The 22,049-nt window shown below is 43.1% G+C and overlaps 1 protein-coding gene across 1 annotated transcript in view; it reads right to left on the bottom strand.

Annotated features, from left to right (window-relative positions):
- Positions 1–21,815, bottom strand: part of SAXO1 (stabilizer of axonemal microtubules 1) — a gene marked incomplete at its 5' end in the record, with an annotated part of 31,204 nt that extends 9,389 nt beyond the window's left edge. The window contains 2 exons of the mRNA XM_027105968.1: positions 2,577–2,779; positions 21,640–21,815. Of these exons, the coding sequence (XP_026961769.1) occupies positions 2,577–2,779; positions 21,640–21,815 (379 nt within the window). The remainder of the gene's footprint in view (positions 1–2,576; positions 2,780–21,639) is intronic.
- Between the last annotated feature and the right edge of the window lie 234 nt (positions 21,816–22,049).

The raw sequence follows: 22,049 nt of genomic DNA on the forward strand, positions 1-22,049 counted from the left end.
AAATGAATTACAAAACAAGCGAGCACAAGACACTCTTAGAGCACCTAACAGGGTGTGTTTGGTCTGACATGAGGGAAGGTCTGGGACTCCCTCTGAAGGCGTGATCCTTCCGCCACTCGTTGAAGGATGATGCTGGACAGGAGACAGGAGGACAGCTCTCTAAAGAGGGAAGAGCAGTGCAAAATGCCCTGAGACAGAAAAGAAATAGAGCAAAGGAATTGAAAGAAGTTCCTGTGGTCGGAGCAGAGGGGCTCAGGGAGAAGGAACCAAATCTGCAAGGAAACAGAGGATTTTATCCTAAGAACCATAATAATTACTTAAGGAGTTTTAGGCAGAGGTCACGTCATCTGCAAAAGCCCTCTCTGCTTCCATTCTGTGGATAGTGGAGATGAGCTGACAAGGTCGGAGCGATGCTCAGGCACATGTCCAGGTGTAGACATGGAGAAGACAGGGTTCGGTTGCTGCTAGGAGGAAGCAACCGCAGGACAGAAGAGAGAGGGAGTAGGAGACGGGCTGCAGTGATATAATGTGGAATAGGCTGTATGATGACAGGCACAGGCGGGGCTGATGCTGAGAAGGAAGGCTGAGGCATCAGTGGGCTGGAGATCCCAGTGAGGCCAAGGACTGTCAAGGTGGGCGTAAATAGGGGAGCAAGCCAGAAGGACCCGGTGGTGGAGGGCACGAAGGTGGAGCCATGCAGGGGTATGACGACCTCCAGAATGTGGCTTGGCAGAAGGCGGCTACAGAAGAGTGGAAGAGGACGACACTGAAGGTAAGAAAGTAAAAGGACACACACACACACACACACACACACACACACAAAAAAAAAGAAAAAGCAGAGGAGCTCAGCCACATGCAGAATCTTCAAGAATAATAGATCTAGAGCTCCTGGAAGGGCTTCAGGAAGATTCCTACAACCCCTCAAGCCTCCCCACCTCCCCTCGGCTAAGTGTTTGGCATGGCTAAGTAAAAGCCGTTATCATCACGATCACATAGACACCCACAGACATGTGACAGGAACAGTTCAGCACCTACTTTTAAGGCAGCCACGTGAATCGTAAGCAGCAAAGTTAATGGTCACAAAGCGGGCCTCCATCCTCATGGTCTCAGCCCTGTGGCTCGTGCTGCATGGAGAGAGCGACACACTGCCTGCGCTACCACACCCGCCACTCCACACCCTGTCTCTCCTACTAGACTGTAAAGTCAAGGGCAGGTCACAGTTCCCAATACCATGCCTGGGATGCAGGAGGTGCTCAATGAAGAATGCAATCGTACCATTAAAATGAAGTTCAAACCTGGCAAAACTAATTTATGAAGTTAAAAGTCAGCATAATGGTTCTATCCTGGGTAGAAATGGTAACTGGAAGGGAGTATCAATGCTATATGTCTTGATCTGCATCCTGTTTCCACGTGTATTTACTCAAAATTCACTGGTCTGTATCATTATGTATTTGTGCATTTTTTCTGTATGTTACGTTTTCATAATTTTTTTAATGAACCAATCCATCAGTCAGTGGTGGAACTCAACTAAGCTTAAACTTGAAATGCTTCCCTCATACAGGATGGGAACGGCAAGCTGAGGCAGGGGTTGGCAGATATTTTCTGTAAGCGGCCAGATATTAAATGTGTTAGCCCTCGCATGCCATACGGTCTCTGTCTCAGCCCCTCAGCTTTGCTGCTGTAGCACAAACGTAGCCATAGATAACAGAGAAACCAGATGGGTGTGGCTGTGTTCCAGCAAAACATAGCCATGATACTGAACTTTGAATTTCACTTACTATTCACATGTTCTAAAGTAATAGCCTTTTTCTCATTTTTTTTTAAGCATTCAAAAATTTGAAAAGCATTCTTAGCTCTTTAGCTGTACAGAAACAGGCTGCAGGCCAGATGTGGCCACAAAAAGTACTCTGCCCAGCACTATTTACAATAGCCAGGACATGGAAGCAACCTAAGTGTCCCTCGACAGATGAATGGATAAAGAAGATGTGGCACATATACACAATGGAATATTACTCAGCCATAAAAAGGAACGAAACTGAGTTATTTGTAGTGAGGTGGATGGACCTAGAGTCTGTCATACAGAGTGAAGTAAGTCAGAAAGAGAAAAACAAACACCATATGCTAACATAGGTATATGGAATCTAAAAAAAAAAAAAGACGTTTCTGAAGATCCTAGGGTCAGGACAGGAATAAAGACGCAGACGAAGAGGATGGACTTGAGGACACGTACACTACCAAATGTAAAACAGGTAGCTAGTGGGAAGCAGCCGCATAGCACAGGGAGATCAGCTCGGTGCTTTGCGACCACCTAGAGGGGTGGGATAGGGAGGGTGGGAGGGAGACGCAAAAGGGAAGAGATATGGGGACATATGTATATGTATAGCTGATTCACTTTGTTATACAGCAGAAACTAACACACCATTGTAAAGCAATTATACTCCAATAAAGATGTTTTAAAAAAAAAAAGTACTCTGCCTAACCTCCACGCTGAGGGTGTGTGTATAAAACCCACTTCCCAGCCAGCACTCAGGCTCAGCCCATCCTTCCCCCAACCTGCGCCTCAGGCACTCTCCCACCTTTATAAGTAGGCAGACACTCCATCTTGCCCCCGCGTGGGTATTTACTGTCCTGAGGTTTGATGGGGTCCACTCGACTGACAGGGTACGGGTTGTAATCTTGTTTATACGTCGTGAGCAGATCCATATCCTCTTCGCTTGGGACAAACGGCTCGGGCTGGTGGATCTTCACCGGTAACACCCTGTGAGGCCCAAAATCTCTCCTGCAAGGAAAATAAGCACACACCTTGGGGGCCCTTGCCTTGGAATAAGGCTCATGGTTTCCATTCAACCCAGTTCTACAAATGCTTGCTGAGAAGTCATCCTCTCCTCCATCCCTTAAGCACTCTTCCTCCTGTTTCCGGCTTTCGAGAGAGATACTGCCATTCACTCCTCTCTCAAGTCAGACGCCTTCACGGTCCAGTCATTCCCCAAGTGTGCCCGCCTCACAGCTCCTCGGTGTGTCTCTCCCCCTCAGTTCAGACCCTGACCATTTCTCATGTGGGTCATGTGACAGCCCATCCCCCGGGCTTCCTGCATCATTCCCGCCACCCCTACTTCCATCCTCATAGTGTGGTCAAAATCAACTCTCTAAAACCAAAATCGCACCTTTCACTCCTCAGATTAAAAATCTTCCAGATAAAACCCAACTTTCCAGCATAGTATGCAAGCCTTCCTGGACCTGCCTCGGCCTCCTCCCCAACCACAGCTGCCCCCTCTCTCTCCCACTCCCCACGCACATTCTACCTCAGCCGCCCTGGACCACTGGGAAAGTCTCCCCTGTGCCTGCTCTCTCCACCTCCCTCCCCCAACCTGTTCACTGTGGAGCTAACTTCTGTTTTTCAGGTCCCACCACCTCTTTCTCTGTGCTCCCAAGAGCTCCTGCTGAGATTTATCTCCTGCCTCTATTCGATCTCACAGAAAACCCAGTAGAAAAGGCCAATAAATGGAGGCAATGAACCTTTCACTTCTCAGCTCTCTGGCATCAGCACCCCCATTATTTCAGGCTATATGAAAACAATGGGATAGGAAAAGCAAGACACCCTTTACTGAAGAGTGTAGGAAGCGCTCTCTTCCCAAAGCATCCCACAGTTCTAAAAAGGCCAAGATGCGACTGCAACACCACCACGAAGCACCCTGCAGCACCAGGGCTCAGCTTGGGCACCCACCGCCTACCGGGGCAGTCTCAGCCTCCCACTGCCCAGGGCAAACTCTCTTGAGCAAACATTCCCCCCCCATCCTCTGAGAACTTCTGCTTTACACAATGGCCTGTTTTTGCCTGAAACCCATTTATCCAACTGGACAAGAGGAAGGTAGGTTTTCCCTGGTGGTGCTTGCTAAAACAACCTCACCAAGGGAAAGGGAAGGCTTCCGGACAGGAAGACATCAGGCCCAAACACCAATAAAACCTACTTCCTGGACAAAATGTGGAGCAGCATTACTGAGCCATGCTTGACTAGCAGAGGTAACACGCTCCACTGTAACCTGTCTTGCATGAATTATACACATGGTTGTCGATAAACCCAAACCGGGGCCTGAAAATGCTTGCTGGGATGGGAGGAGGGAGTTAGGAAGCCGGAGAATTAGTCTCTCTAGGGCTCAAAGGGAGAAATAGGAGATGCTTCAGTTGAACTCCCTGTAATACCCTCTGGGTAGGTTTAAAAACACATCCCAGCAGCAGTTACCGGACCTGCAGCCTGGGCTGCCTTCTCGGGGGCCCCATGTTGGCAAACAGCAAGAGGAAGCCCAGTGACCCGAGGCGACTGGAAGCTGACTGTGTAAGTCGGGGTTGATGGAGGGAATGGGCTAAACAAGAACCCAAGAATCAACTCCATGCTCCTACTCTCCTTAGTGTGCAAGTACCTCACGCTGGTGTCTGTTCAGTGCTAAACCAACTGCAGCAGGGAACCAGAAGCGTCAGGCCCTAGGCTTCAGAGAGAAATGGAAATGCCCAGAAAACCCTGGCTGAAAACCAGTTAACTGCCAAGTGGCTTTGGTCAGAAAGTCTCTGTTCTCAGGGAAGGGCTCCAAAGGGGTGGAGTGGGGTTGAAAGCAGCCTGAGACCACGCAGCTCCATACAAACTTGTCTTCACTGACGCCTACCCAAGGGTTCAGCCCTCTTTGCTTCCAACAAAGGAGATACCAGGGGATACCAGGGGCAGGCACTGAGGAACAAAGCTGAATGCCCAAGCTGCCCCGTGGAGCCCCCCGAAGCCCAGAGCAGCCAGGAGCGCTCTCCTGTCATGGCCCTGTCGCACCCTGGAACCCTGCACGCAGGGCACAACATTCTCTTCTGCTGTTACTTCTACTGAGGGAACCAACTTCCCCTCAGAGATACTGCAAGAATCTTCCTACAAGGCCTGCCAAGCTCTCTGGCAACTAAAATGTGCTTAATGCCCCCATTTCCTGCTGCTACAAGAAAAGAACAGATAAATGCCCACAACCAAACTCACCAATTCATGGACTTTCCTGAAGCTGGTTTTTCAAAAGCAAAATGGGACGCAGCAAAATCCTTACTGACCATGTTCAGGGAATGAAATTGTTAACTGAATCTCCTCCTCCGACAAAAAATTTAAGTTATTGTAATGAAAGTACATTTATGGGGTTGAATTTACGGAGGTAGTGATCTACCTCTGAAGAGAGGAAAGAAGTTTAAAGTCTAATTCATTTCTCTTCCACCCAAAATTATTTACTGTGGCTTAAGGGTGAATTTAATCTGAATTTATGTGTTTTCTCATTATGTTTTTATGTTCAGAACATTCACTGAAACCTATCATTAACCACAACATAACTGCAGGTCCCCAACCTCACATAATCTTACAGCCTTTAAGCTCACGTAAAAGAAAAATATTTTATCCTTCCCAGAAATTGCTCAATTTTAGTAGCTTTTTTTTTGTTTAAGAACACTCCCTTCTCTTCCTGTGGTACATTTCCTAGTCTCTGTGCCCATTCTGACTATGAACCAAGAAAACAATTGGTCAAAGATGTTAATAAGTTTCTTTTAGGTGCATAGCCATGAAAGTTATCTAGTATGGAAAGCCCCGAGTTAAACTCTGAGTTAAGTAAAGGTTAAAGAGAACTTGCTGGGAAGCCATAACAATTTGACTTCCCATCATTAGGCAAAATTAAAGAAAGGCATTTGAAAAGAGTCTGGCAAAAGGAAAGAAACTGTAACGTAACAGCTAACTAGGGTCATGAGCCTGGAAGAGGGAAAAGGATATTTTCATCATGATAAAGAGGATACGCAATACTTTACTTTTTTTTAAATCTATTTTTAATGTTTACCTATGCAAACTTCAGAATTTGTGAGTATGCCCAGAGAGTTCATCATATTAAATGGAATCCATTTTAAGAAGAGCTCCTGCCTGGAAATTAACCCATGCACTTATGATCAATTAATCTACAACAAAGGAGGCCAGGATATACAATAAAGAAAAGACAGTCTCTTCAATAACCGGTGCTGGGAAAACTGGACAGCTACATGTAAAAGAATGAAGTTAGAACATTCTCTAATACCATATACAAAAATAAACTCAAAATGGATTAAAGACCTAAATGTAAGACCAGAAACCATAAAACTCTTAGAAGAAAACACAGGCAGAATACTCTTTGATATGTATCGTAGCAATATTTTTTTTTTGGATCTGTCTCATAAAGCAAAGGAAATAAAAACAAAAATAAACACATGGGACCTAATTAAACTTAAAAGCTTTTACACAGCAAAGGAAACCACCAACAAAACAAAAAGATAACCTATGAAGTGGGAGAAAATATTTGCAAATGATATGAGCAGTAAGGGGGGTTAATATCCAACATATATAAACAGCTCATATAACATCAAAAAAAACCCAAAAAGCCTGATTAAAAAATGGGCAGGGGCTTCCCTGGTGGCGCAGTGGTTGAGAGTCCACCTGCCGATGCAGGGGACACGGGCTTGTGGCCCGGTCCGGGAAGATCCCACATGCCGCGGAGCGGCTGGGCCCTTGAGCCATGGCCACTGAGCCTGCGCGTCCAGAGCCTGTGCTCCGCGACAGGAGAGGCCACAACAGTGAGAGGCCCACATACCGTAAAAAAAAAAAAAAAAATGGGCAGAAGATCTGAATAGACATTTTTCCAAAGAAGACATGCAGATGGCCAACAGGCACACAAAGAGATGCTCAAAACCGCTAATGACCAGGGAAATGCAAATCAAAACCACAGTGAAATATCACGTCACACCTGTCAGAATGACTATCATCAAAAAGAACACAAGTAACAAATGTCAGAGAGGATGTGGAAAAAAGGGAACCCTTGTACACTGTTGGTGGGAATGTAAATTGGTGCAGCCACTGTAGAAAACAGTATGTAGGTTTCTCAAAAAACTAAAAATAGAGCTACCATATGACCTAGCAATTCCACTCCTGGGTATATATTTGAAAGAAATAAAGACACGAATTCGAAAAGATACATGCACATCAATGTTCATAGCAGCAGTATTTACAATTGCCAAGATATGGAAGCAACTTAAGTGTCCATTAACAGATGAATGGATAAAGAAGATGTGGTGTAATAACTTTTCAAACTCAGTGACCTTTTTCTTTTTTCAGTCCCCAACCTCAGACTTCACAACAGCATTTGATACTTCTTCTGGCTTCTATGACACCAGTTATCCTGGTTCTCATTCCATTCCTTTCTGACCTTTGCATTTCAGTCATCTTTTATATCTGTTTGCCTGTTGTCTACATTTTGGTCTATTCTCTAAAAAAAAAAAAAAAAAAAAAGAAGATGTGGTGTGTATGTGTGTATATATATATATATACACACACACACACAATGGAATACTACCCAGACATAGAAAAGAATAAAATTTTGTCATTTTCAACAACATGGATGGATTTGGAGGCTATTATTCTAAGTGAAATAAGACAGAGAAAGACAAATACTGTATGATATCACTTACATGTGGAAGTGGAACCTAAAAATTACAACAAACTAGTGAATACGACAGAAAAGAAGCAGACTCACAGATATAGAGAACAAACCATCAGTTACCAGTGGGGAGAGGGAAAGAGAGAGGAGCAATATACCGGTAGGGGATTAAGAGGTATAAACTATCAATATTATGCATAAAAAGCTACAAGGATATATACTAGAAACTCACACAACATTGTAAAACAACTATACTCCAATAAAAATTAATTAAAAAAATTTTTAAGCTACAAGTATATATTGTATAATACAGGGAATACAGCCAATATTTTATAATGACTATAAATGGAGTATAATCTTTAAAAATTGTGAATCACTATATTGTACACCTGTAACCTATACAATATTGTACATCAAGTATACTCCAATTTAAAAAAAAAAGAGTTCCTCCTCTTGGCCCAAAGCCAATCCCTTCACCCCTGCCCTAAATCTCCCCAACCTCTTTCTCAAGGACCCCTTCTGTGGAGCCCGTCAGTGGTTTCACCTTTTCCTCCTACTGGCTGCTTTCTGTCAGTTTTGGGGGGAGGGGGTTTGTTTGTTTTTTGGCCACGCCATGCAGCTTGTGGGATCTTAGTTCCCCGACCAGGGAATGAACCCAAGCCCTTGGTAGTGAAAGTGCAGGAATTCCCTCTATCAGTATTTAAACATGCTGCAGTCTTTCCCACTTTTAAAGGAAAACAATAAACAGCAACAACCCTCACTGGAGTTCACTCTCCTCCAGTTCTCTCCCCTCCACTTCTCTCTGCTAGAAAGGGCTGTCTACAGATACAGGCTTGCCTTCCTCACCCCCTACTCATGCGCCATCTATCAAATCTCATTCTACTCACTCCTTGCTTCAGCCAAGGTCTCCAAAGTACCACCTTATTTCCAAATCCAGTCACTGGTCCCCAGGTTTTTACCATTATGCACATCTTCATGGCGTCCATCCTCTCACTCATTTTTGTAATACTCTCTCCCTTGACTTCTGCGATACTCCTCCTTGTCATTTGTCCTCTTAATCTCTTCTATGGGGTTTTGCTCTTTGTCTTTCCATTAATTTCATTTCACTACTTCCACATGTAATTCTGAAACTCCCGGGGTACAGGAACCCTCTAAGGAAACCATTATGTCATTGCAGGCAGGTTGGGCAGGCCACTCCAGCACACTGAGAAAGACCCCTAGGCTGATTCACAGGGCTTGATTCGCGCCGCTTATCCTGGTAAGGACACACTGAGCCCTCCTAATCTTCTCTGTGATAGACGGATTCCAAGAATACGCCTCCAGTATGGACATCCCTCAGTATCCAGTATCCGTGGAGGACTGCTTCCAGGACCCCCCATAGCTACCAAAATCTCTGGATACTCAAGTCCCTTACATAAAATGCTGTCGTATTTGCAGATACCCTGTGCACAACCTGTTGTATACTTTAAATCATCTCTAGATTACTTACAATACCCAGTGCAATGTAAATGTTATGTAAATAGCTGCTAGTGTATGGAAAATTCAACTTGAGCCTTGGGGAACTTTCCGGAATTTTCAAAAATATTTTCAATGCACAGATGTGGAACCCACAGATATGGAGGGATGACTGTACCTGTCTATTCCTCTACTCTCTCATCTCCTCAAACCCCACTAAAGCTGAGGATAAAATCTGTCATTGCTTCATATAAACTCTGGACAAAATATGAAAATGACTACCTGTGAGCACTAAAGAGCAACAAAGATAGGCAAATTCTGGAGCCGAACCAACAGGTGGGAGAAGAGAATGGTACTGGGTGAGTCTCTGTGTTAAGCTTCCTTTTTTTTTTTTTTCAGTGCTTCCAGTCTGAAGGCAGGCTCCAGCCTGTGCCAGGCAAGGCAGCTAAAATGTGAATAGAAAACCTTCCATCCTTCTTGACTGAAGAACCAGAGGATGAAGTTTGAGACAACCACAGATGCTAGAAAGTGAGGAAGGAATCCTGAAAAGGAGAGACCAGAGACAGGAAGGCTCAAATTCTGTTTATAAACTGGGCTCAAATCTCTGGCTGACCTCACTTGCATGGGACAGACTTCAAACAATTGCACGAAAGATAAAGAACTGAACTGAGATTAGAGTTGCACCCAAAACACCAAGTTTCCATTTTGAGTCCAATCAACTTACTATCTGCTTTAAAAAACACACTCTACAGAGGAATGTAAAAAAAATCCAGACTCTACATGCACTCCAATGTTCACTGCAGCACTATTTACAATAGCCAGGACATGGAAGCAACCTAAGTGTCCATCAACAGAGGAATGGATGAAGAAGATGTGGCACATATATACAATGGAATATTACTCAGCCATAAAAATGAAATAATGCCATCTGCAGCAACATGGACTTAGGAAATTGTTATAGTGAAGAAAGTCAGACAGAGAAAGACAAATATCATATGATATTGCTTAAATGTGGAATCTAAAAAAAAAGTGGTACAAATGAACTTATTTATAAAACAGAAATAGAGTCACAGACATAGAAAACAATCTATGGTTACCAAGGGGGAACGGGGGGAGGGATACATTGGGAGATTGGGGTTGACATATACACACTACCATATATAAAACAGATAACTAATAAGGACCTACTTTATAGCACAGGGAACTCTATTCAATACTCTGTAATGCCCTCTACAGTAAAAGAATCTAAAAAAGAGTGGATATATGTATACGTATAACTGATTCACTTTGCTTCACAGCAGAAACTAACACAACATTGTAAACCAACTATACTCCAATAAAAAAAATTTTTTTTAAATCCAGAGTCTCCACAACATAACAATAACAATGCACAGGGCAGGAGGGACTCTGAAGGGTGGGCAAGAGGCCTCTGCATTTGGCACCCTATGAGCAAGTGAAACTGGATGATGCACAAAGGAAAAGAAAAAAAAGGTTCTGCTGTTTGCCTTCTGCCACAAGAGCAGCATGTCCCCAAAAGGAGCTTCTCTTTGACTCTGGTACCCCAGAATAAGAAGACCTGTGGAACAGAGTAGCCAACATGTAGCAACTGCCATGCAAGACTTAACAACAAAAACACAATCTGGGGGGACCTTCAAGATGGCGGAGGACTAACACGTGGAGATCACCTTCCTCCCCACAAATACATCAAAAATACATCTACGTGTGAAACAACTCCTACAGAACACCTACTGAACGCTGGCAGAAGACCTCAGACCTCCCAAAAGGCAAAAAAGTCCCCACGTACCTGGATAGGGCAAAAGAAAAACGAATAAACAGACAAAAGAATAGGGACGGGACCTGCACCAGTGGGAGGGAGCTGTGAAGGAGGAAAGGTTTCCACACTCTAGGAAGGCCCTTTGCGGGCGGAGACTGCGGGTGGCGAAGGGGGGAAGCTTCGGAGCCGCGGAGGAGAGCACAGCAACAGGGGTGCGGAGGGCAAAGCGGAGAGATTCCCGCACAGAGGATCGGTGCCGACCGGCACTCACCAGCCCGAGAGGCTTGTCTGCTGACCCGCCGGGGTGGGCGGGGCTGGGAGCTGAGGCTTGGGCTTCGGTCGGAGCGCGGGGAGAGGACTGGGGTTGGCTGCATGAAGACATGTCTGAAGGGGGCTAGTGCACCACAGCTAGCCGGGAGGGAGTCCAGATAAAAGTCTGGACCTGCCTGTTTTGAAGTGCACAAGGAGAGGGGATTCCTTCCCCGTGTGCCCACAGAAGGCAGAGCACCGCCTAAGTGAGCTCCGGAGATGGTCGTGAGCCACGGCTGTCAGCTCAGACCCCAGAGATGGGCATGAAATGCTAACGCTGCTGCTGCTGTGCAGCCCGCCACTGCCAGGGTCCCGAGATCCAGGGACAACTTCCCCATGAGAACACACAGTGCGCCTCAGGCTGCTGCAATGTCACGCCGGCCTCTGCTGCCGCAGTCTCACCCTGCATTCTGTACCCCTCCCTCCCCCCAGCCTGAGAGAGCAAGAGAGCCCTAATCAGCTGCTGCTTTAACCCCCTCCTGTCTGGGAACAGATGCCTGAGGGCGACCGACACGCAGAGGCGGGGTTCAACCAAAGCTGAACCCCAGGAGCTGTGCAAACAAAGAAGAGAAAGGGACATCTCTCCCAGCAGCCTCAGGAGCAGCAGATTAAAGCTCCACAATCAACTTGATGTACCCTGCATCTGTGGAATAACTTAATAGACAACGAATTGTCCCAAAATTGAGGCGGTGGACTTTGGGAGCAACTGTAGACTTCGGGTTTGCTGTCTGCGACTGATTTGTTTCTGATTTTTTTATTTATCTTAGTTTAGTTTTTAGTGCTTGTTATCATTGGTGGATTTGTTTATTGGTTTGGTTGCTCTCTTCTATTTTTTTTCCTTTTATTTTTTAAATATTTTTTTAATTTCTTTTTTCTTCTTTTTTCTCTTCTTTTTCTTCTGAGCCATGTGGCTGACAGGGTCTTTGTTTTCCGGCCGGGTGTCAGGCCTGAGCCTCCAACGTGGGAGAGCAGAGTCCAGGACATTGGACCACCAGAGACCTCACGGCCCCACCTAACATCAATCGGCGAGAACTGTCCCAGAGATCTCCATCTCAACACTAAGACCCAGCTCCACCCAGCGGTCAGCAAGCTCCAGTGCTGGACTCCCCATGCCAAACAACTAGCAAGACAGGGACACAACCCCACCCATTAGCACAGAGGCTGCCTAAAATCATACTAAGTTCACAGACACCCCAAAACACACCACCGGATGTGGTCCTGCCCACCAGAAAGACAAGATCCAGCCCCACTCACCACAACACAGGTGCCAGTGCCCCCCAACAGGAAGCCTACACAATCCACTGAACCAACCTCACCCATGGGGGACAGTCACCAAAAACAACAGGAATTACGAACTGCAGCCTGAGAAAAGGAGACCCCAAACACAGTAAGTTAAACAAAATAAGAAGACAGAGAAATATGCAGCAGATGAAGGAGCAAGGTAAACACCTACCAGACCAAACAAATGAAGAGGAAATAGGCAGTGTACCTGAAAAAGAACTCAGAATAATGAGAGTAAAGATGTCCAAATCTTGGAAATGGAGAAACTACAAGAAATGTTTAACAAGGACCCAGAAGAACGAAAGAGCAAACAAACAATTATGCACAACACAATAAATGAAATTTAAAATTCTCTAGAAGGAATCAATAGCAGAATAACTGAGGCAGAAGAACAGATAAGTGACCTGGAAGATAAAACAGTGGAAATAACTGCCACAGAGCAGAATAAAGAGAAAAGAATGAAAAGAATTGAGGACAGTCTCAGAGACCTCTGGGACAACATCGAATGCACCAACATTCAAATTATAGGGGTCCCAGAAGAAGAGGAGAAAACGAAAGGGTCTGAGAAAACATTTGAAGAGATTATACTTGAAAATTTGCCTAACATGGGAAAGGAAACAGTCAATCAAGTCCAGTAAGTGCAGAGAATCCCATACAGGATAAATCCCATACAGGATAAATCCAAGAAATGTGCCAAGACATATATTAAAAAACTATCAAAAATTAAACAGAAAGAAAAAATACCAAAAGCAGCAAGGGAAAAGCAACAAATAACATACAAGGGAATCCCCATAAGGTTAACAGCTGATCGTTCAGCAGACACTCTGCAAGCCAGAAGGAGAGACAGGACATACTTAATGTGATGAAAGGGAAAAACCTACAACCAAGATTACTCTACCCAGCAAGGATCTCATTCAGATTTGATGGAGAAATTAAAACCTTTACAGATAAGCAAAAGTTAAGAGAATTCAGCATCACCAAACCAACTTTACAACAAATGCTAAAGGAACTTCTCTAGGCAGGAAAAACAGAGAAGGAAAAGACCTATAAAAACAAACGCAAAACAATTAAGAAAATGGTAACAGGAACATACATATCGATAATTACCTTAAATGTAAATGGATTAAATGCTCCAACGAAAACACACAGGCTCACTGAATAGATACAAAAACAAGACCCATATATATGCTGTCTACAAGAGACCCACTTCAGACCAAGGAACACATACAGACTGAAAATGAGGGGTTGGAAAAAGATATTCCATGCAAACGGAAATCAAAAGAAAGATGGAGTAGCAGTTCTCATATCAGACAAAATAGACTTTAAAATAAAGACTATTACAAGAGACAAAGAAGGACACTACACAATGATTGAGGGATCAATCTAAGAAGAAGATATAACAATTGTAAATATTTATGCACCCAACATAGGAGCACCTCAATACATAGGCAAATGCTAACAGCCATAAAAGGAGAAATCGACAGTAACACAATCATAGTAGGGGACTTTAACAACCCACTTTCACCAATGGACAAATCATCCAAAATGAAAATAAATAAGAAAACACAAGCTTTAAATGACACATTAGACAAGATGGACTTCACTGATATTTATAGGACATTCCATCTAAAACCAACAGAATACACTTTCTTCTCAAGTGCTCATGGAACATTCTCCAGGATAGATCATATCTTGGGTCACAAATAAAACCTCAGTAAATTTAAGAAAATTGAAATCATATCAAGTATCTTTTCTGACCACAACACCATGAGACTAGATATCAGTCACAGGAAAAAACTGTAAAAAATACAAACACATGGAGGCTAAACCATATCCTACTAAATAACCAAGAGATCACTGAAGAAATCAAAGAGGAAATCAAAACATACCTAGAAACAAATGACAATGAAAACACAACGACCCAAAACCTGTGGGATGCAGCAAAAGCAGTTCTAAGAGGGAAGTTTACAGCAATACAATCCTACCTCAAACAAGAAAATCTCAAATAAACAAGAAAAATCTCAAATAAACAAACTAACCTTACACCTAAAGCAATTAGAGAAAGAAGCACACACAAAAAAAACCCAAAGTTAGCAGAAGGAAAGAAATCATAAAGATTAGATCAGAAATGGATGTTAAAGAAATGAAGGAAACGATAGCAAAGATCAATAAAACTAAAAGCTGGTTCTTTGAGAAGATAAACAAAATTGATAAACCATTAGCCAGACTCATGAGGAAAAGAAGAGAGAAGACTCAAATCAATAGAATTAGAAATGAAAAAGGAGAAGTAACAACGGACACTGCACAAATACAAAGGATCATGAGAGATAACTACAAGCAACTATATGCCAATAAAATGGACAACCTGGAAGAAATGGACAAATTCTTAGAAAAGCAAAACCTTCCAAGACTGAACCAGGAAGAAACAGAAAATATAAACAGAGCAATCACAAGCACTGAAATTGAGACAGTGATTAAAAATCTTCCAACAAACAAAAGCCCAGGACCAAATGACTTTACAGGGGAATTCTATCAAACATTTAGAGAAGAGCTAACACCCATCCTTCTCAAACTCTTCCAAAATAGAGCAGAGGGAGGAACACTCCCAAACTCATTCTACAAGGCCACCATCACCCTGATACCAAAACCAGACAAAGATGTCACAAAGAAAGAAAACTACAGGCCAATATCACTGATGAACATAGATGCAAAAATCCTCAACAAAATACTAGCAAACAGAATCCAACAGCACATTAAAAGGATCATACACCATGATCAAGAGGGGTTTATCCCAGGAATGCAAGGATTCTTCAATATACACAATCAATGTGATTCACCATATTAACAAATTGAAGGATAAAAACCATATGATCATCTCAATAGATGCAGAGAAAGCTTTTGACAAAATTCAACACCATTTATGATAAAAAAAAACTCTCCAAGAAGTAAGAATAGAGGGAACCTACCTCAACAAAATAAAGGCCATATATGACAAACCCACAGCTAACATCGTTCTCAGTAGTGAAAAACTGAAATCATTTCCTCTGAGATCAGGAAGAAGACAAGCTTGCCCACTCTCACCACTACTATTCAACATAGTTTTGGAAGTTTTAGCCACAGCAATCAGAGAATAAAAAGAAATAAAAGAAATCCAAATTGGAAAAGAAGAAGTAAAACTGTCACTGTTTGCAGATGACACGATACTATACCTAGAGAATCCTAAAGATGCTACCAGAAAACTACTAGAGCTAATCAAGGAATCTGGTAAAGTAGCAGGATACAAAATTAATGCACAGAAATCTCTTCCATTCCTACACACTAATGACAAAAAATCTTAATGTGAAATTAAGGAAACACTCCCATTTACCACTGCAACAAAAAGAATAAAATACCTAGGAATAAACCTACCTAAGGAGATGAAAGACCTGTATGCAGAAAACTATAAGACCCTGATGAAAGAAATTAAAGACAATACAAACAGATGGAGAGATATAACATGTTCTTGGATTGGAAGGATCAACATTGTGAAATTGACTCTACTACTCAAAGTAATTGTCAGATTCAATGTAATCCCTATCAAACTACAAATGGCATTTTTCACAGAACTAGAACAAAAAATTTCACAATTTTTATGGAAACACAAAAGACCCTGAATAGCCAAAGCAATCTTGAGAAAGAGAAACGGAGCTGGAGGAATCAGGCTCCCTGGCTTCAGACTATACTACAAAGTTACAGTCATCGGAACAGTATGGTACTGGCACAAAAAACAGAAATATAGACCAATGGAACAGGATAGAAAGCCCAGAGATAAACCCATGCACATATGGTCACCTTATCTTTGATAAAGGAGGCAGGAATATACAATGGAGAAAAGACAGTCTCTTCAATAAGTGGTGCTGGGAAAACTGGACAGCTACATGTAAAAGAATGAAATTAGAACAATTCCTAACACCATACACAAAAATGAACTCAAAATGGAATAAAGACCTAAATGTAAGGCCAGACACTATCAAACTCTTAGAGGAAAACATAGGCAGAACACTCTGTGACATAAATCACAGCAAGATCCTTTTTGACCCATCTCCTACAGAAATGGAAATAGAAGCAAAAATAAACAAATGGGATCTAATGAAACTTAAAAGCTTTTGCACAGCAAAGGAAACCATAAACAAGATGAAAAGACAACCCTCAGAATGGGAGAAATGTTTGCAAATGAAGCAACTGACAAAGGATTAATCTCCAAAATACACAAGCAGCTCATGCAGCTCAATAACAAAAAAACAAACAACCCATTCCCAAAATGGGAGAAGACCTAAATAGACATTTCTCCGAAGAAGACATAGAGATTGCCAACAAACACATGAAAGGATGCTCAACATCACTAATCATTAGAGAAATGCAAACCAAAAGCACAATGATGTATCACCTCACACCGGTCAGAATGGCCATCATCAAGAACTCTACAAACAACAAATGCTGGAGAGGGTGTGGAGAAAAGGGAACCCTCTTGCACTGTTGGTGGAAATATAAATTGATACAGTCAGTATGGAGAACTGTATGGAGGTTCCTTAAAAAACTACCATATGACCCAGCAATCCCACTACTGGGCATACATCCAGAAAAAATCATAATTCAGAAAGAGACACATACCACAATGTTTATCGCAGCACTATTTACAGTAGCCAGGACATGGAAGCAACCTAAGTGTCCATTAATAGATGAATGGATAAAGAAGAGGTGACACAAATATACAATGGAATATTAGTCAGCCATAAAAAGAAATGAAACTGAGTTATTTGTAGTGAGGTGGATGGACCTAGAGTCAGTCATACAGAGTGAAGTAAGTCAGAAAGAGAAAAACAAACACCATATGCTAACATACATATCTATCTAACATACATACATATCTAAAAAACATACATACATATCTAAAAAAAAACATGGTTCTAATGAACCGAGGGGCAGGAAAGGAATAAAGACGCAGATGTAGAGAATGGACTTAAGGGCATGGGGAGGGGGAAGGGTAAGCTGGGACAAAGTGAAAGAGTGGCATGGACATATATGTACTACTAAATGTCGAATAGATAGCTAGTGTGAAGCAGCCGCATAGCACAGGGATATCAGCTCGGTGCTTTGTGACCACCTAGAGGGGTGGGATAATGAGGGAGGGTGGGAGGCGCAAGAGGGAGGGGATATGGGGATATATGTATACATACAGCTGATTCACTCTGTTATACAGGAGCAACTAACACAACATTGTAAAGCAATTATACTCCAATAAAGATGTTAAAAAAATAAAAAAACACAATCCAAAAACAAGAGCAATGTACAGGATCAATCCAAATTTCTTGACATACACAGAGAAAATGTGACGCGTTTTCAAGGGAAAAAAAAGATAATCATGAAGACCAGCCCCAAGCTGACCCAGATGTTGCAAGTAGCAGGCAAGGATTAGACAGCTGCTATTTTCACTATGCTTTGTTGCAAAATGGAAAATAAGGTCACAATGAATTAAAAGGCAGGGAATCACAGAAGAGAAAGAGAAATTGTATATGAAAAGAACCACACGTAAATTCTAAAACTGAAAAACACAACATCTGAAATAAAACACTCACTGGATGGGCTTAATAGCAGAATGGAAATAGAGGAAGAAAGAAAGGCTTGGTGAACTTGAAAATGGTTGAATAGAAGCTCTCCAATATGAAGGATAGAGAGAGAAAAAGATTGGGGGAAAGAAATGAACAGAGCCTTGGGTACAGAAAAAATACTTAAAGAAAGAACGGCCAAAATGTCCCCCAAATTAATCAAAGATGCACATCAAAGGCTCTTAAACTACCCAAGCAAGTCTAGCGCCGAGACCTTTTACTGCATGTCTTAATTCTCAGGTCCAATCTATAGAGGTGAGGAAGTATACCTGCACTGGGATAGCTGTGAGTAGAGAAATATGTATTTGAACAGGAAATGTGTAATATTCAGTAGGTAGGAAAAGACTCAAGCCTACTACCATCTTGCTTCTTTCCTGGCTTTTCTAAAAGCCCTTTCACTTTTAGCTCTTCCCCCTTACACTCCGATTTACCAAGGAGTCTTGTCAATACATGAAGGAATCTGTGCCACCAACTTCCTGCCCTCTTCCCTGCAGCCAAACCCATCAGGGGTGAACCCGATTCCATCCTCCCCCTCTGCACCTCCATTTCACCCTACCCTCGGCCCCTCTCCCTTTAAGAATAAAGGTCTAACACCATCTTGAAGACTCACCTCTTTTTTCTGAGGCTGTCACTTTGCCCATCTTTAGGGATCTCACTTAGCTAACAAAATAATGTCCCCAAATGGGGCCCAACTGTTTTACATGGTGACGTGCCTAAGGGGAAATGAGGTTTGAAGTACAAACCTCTTATTCATAAACTGATCTCAGGTCTACCCGAACTAAAGGCAGATCCTCTGTGAGAGAATTACTCAGGGCAGCAAGAAACAGTTCAACGTTAAGAAGGGCTGAAAAGCACAAGCATTCACCTCATGGTACCTGCTGTAAATGCCCAAGATTTACAGTCAGTAAGAGCTGTGTGCAGCTGTAATCATGCCTCATGCTGGGATGATAACCTTTCCAGAAACCAGGTGTTTTTTGTGTCTGAGCTTAATCGCCAAACCTAGCCAAGCTACGGGCCACATGACTTTTTCATGCAGCAGGTGGCAGCCCCAATCTCAGAAACTAAGCCAGGTCAGCCTTTAGAGAGGTAAGTGGGTCGGACATTCTAATAATCAGAGTTCTAAGGGCAGAAGGATGATGATCCACACAGACACAGAGGTGTGCAGACACAGGGCTGGCCCATCCTTTCCCCAGCATCCTCTGGCAGAGAACCTAGATGACAACAACTCTACATTGCCCAATGGGGAACACTTTTACTGTATGTATTCAGATACGGGCCAGAGTCTCTGCTGAGTTTATAAAGTTCAGAAAAGATGGTTAGTACAATCTCGATTTTTGTTAATTTATGTCAATAAAAGCCCACCAAAGCTCAAAAAAAAAAAAGAAGGCATCCTGACAGGGGCATAGGTTTTTTTTTTTTCAGTCTATGAAAATGTGCCCAGCAGGGTAGGCACAGGGCTGAGAAATGATGAGATTGAGGGACGGGGGAGAGAAGAGATGCCTTCTGCTCATCCGTCCCTTAGTCCTCTTTCTGGGGAAGGAAATAAAGGAGAGGAGAGAAGCACTTCTGTTTTTTCTTCCCATGGGTAACCATGATCCTGCCACTTTTCTTTTTAAGGCTCTTACAATCATTAATAAGTTGTTTTGGAAATTCTTTCAGTATCTTCATTCTTCCACTTCGGCCGTATCTTAACATGAATGATTTTGTTATTCTGGCCTTGGCAGGGACAGAGAGACTTTCTGGGTGAAATGTTTATTGTTGTAAGTGACACAAGGCAAGGATAATTTAGGACAGGTCAAAGGGCAAGTTTTTGTTTTGCAAAGCACCATCGGGAAGAGGGAGGGCATGTGGGGCTCCACTGGAGGCCTCAGAGCTAGGGGATGGGACAGGACGCCTGCTCCAGAGAAAGGATTTGTTCTCATTCTCCTGAGCTTGTGGGCAACAAAAAGAAAGCACTCCTCAACATCCAACACTCCAAGTATCCAAATATTTCCAGGACAATATCTGAAACTGGCCTGTACTCTGTATTCCTCAAGGCATTCTTGACTTCCTGCAAATTGGGTACAAAGAGAAGTGAAGACCAGCATCTAGAAACTGAACGTGATGTTTGTAATCCATTCCTCAACACTGCTCTTATCCTTTCCTACCAATTACATGTCTCTTATACATAAGCCTAGTTCCTTTCATGAGCACTGACTGTGGTTCCTTAAAACGAAAAGCAATGCTCCAGAATGATCCACTTCTCTTGTTGTGGTCTTTAGACTCATAGAAACAAAGAACGCCGTTTTCCTGGGAAAATGAAGCCCAAACTTTAAGGTTTATATTGTTTAGTAAGTCACAGGTTGAAAAACAGGTTGCATAGATTACATTTTTTTTCATGAATCAGGACCCAGAAACCTTGTGCTGACCTCAAATCATTTAATATAACTACTCAGCATAAAGGTGACCTGATTCAAGTCAAGAGTCAGATAAGACCCTCGAGTCCCTCTCATTCTCAAGCGGCCCCTGTCCAGGGGTTCCCACAAAGCCGAGAAATCCCTGGGCTTCATTCCCCACATTGTGGGTCTTTTCTGATAACCCAGACATGGACTTCTTCCTTTGGATCTAGAAGACAGCAGCTTTTAGGAGGAATACTTCATGCCTCCAACCCACATTCTAAACAGAGGACATTTCCAGGCCCGTCCTGGGGGAAACTGAATGAACTGGTGTTCTGCTCAGCCAGGGACACCTGGGACCTTTACAGAAAAGCACAAAATTGCGAGGCAAAGGGGGAAGCAACAGGAAGAAATTTTACCAGGTCTTGCAAACCCGTAACGTGCGGGCATCGTGGTAGAACAATTTCACCTCCACCACACAGCAATCCTGCCCTGTAGGGATGAGGAACTTGGGAGGCAGAGAAGGCGCCCAGCTCTCAGGTCTCATGTGGGGACTGAGTTCTACAACCTGAAACACTGCCCAACTGACTCAAACACGTTTCTACTCCTCTGGGTCACCAGTCACAGGTCATCACCTGGAGATCACTAACTGAGCTGTCAACAGCAGATTCTGTTAGAGCCCTGCAGCGTGTGGAACAACCCTGAGACTGATCATGTGTGCCCACCCCCTCAGTACAGATACCTCGGCAGGCCTGACACGCTGAGCCACGGGGTTCAGTCTCCTCACAGAGCTGGAGCTCAAGAGCCAGAGTTGCTAAGTCAAGGGTAATGTAAAAGGAACTATTCTTTGTTCACATTCCTGAAGAATGTTCAAGGGGACCCCAACTCAAACTCTATAGCATAATTTCAAAAAAGCTCAAGTTCTCTTTCACCACGACCGACATCACTACCACCACCCAAGCTGACCTAGAGCTTCTGTGCAGAAGCCCAAAGCTCCTTTTTCTGCAGTAGCCACCCTCTTTCTAGTTATTATTTTCCTTGCATAGTTAACGTAACCTCCCACCCTTTTGATGCAGATCAATTTACAATTCCCACCCCACGGCTCCCCCTTCCCCCGCCCCAGCCCCAAGTAAGAATCCTTTCTCTTTAAGAGGGGGCTAGGGAAAACTAAACAGGCTAATAAATGCAGGCTTTTCTTTCAGAGATACAGGAAATTAACATTCAAGCATTAATAGCAAGTATTGATAGTGCACGTCAATGCAATTTGAACGTTAGGTTAATGCTGTACGTTACTCCAGTAGTGGTGTGTGTTTATACGTTCACACTATTGCCCTCACCTAAATGTGGTCAGGCCTTCCATTGGCGCGGACGCTTTCTGGTACTCCAGCTTGGGCTTGAAGGACTCTCTGGGCAGGTAAGAGCGATAGAGAGGGTAGTTCTTGGTATATTCGGAGAAAAGACATGGTTTCTCTGTTTTATCGTATATCTTGGTAGGGAGGTGTGGACAGTGATGCCGCCTAATTTAAAAAAAAGAAAAAAGAAAACAGGAATGTTAGGTTAGTTACCTTCTTGGGAAGAATACATTCAGTTTGCTACCTCCTCAAAATCTGACCCAGAGTATAAAATCATGACTGCCGGCATTGAAAACAGCACTTTAACCCTTCCTTTTCTCTACTGAACTATGTGAGGCGGCCAGAATTTCTTAAATGATCTGTAACTGCCATTGGTTAATGGTCAAAATTCCTTG

This window comes from Aethalodelphis obliquidens, unplaced genomic scaffold (genome assembly GCF_003676395.1).
Source record: "Aethalodelphis obliquidens isolate GAN/ISIS:26980383/991018 unplaced genomic scaffold, ASM367639v1 scaffold7, whole genome shotgun sequence".
In the NCBI taxonomy this organism is placed as follows: domain Eukaryota; kingdom Metazoa; phylum Chordata; class Mammalia; order Artiodactyla; family Delphinidae; genus Aethalodelphis; species Aethalodelphis obliquidens.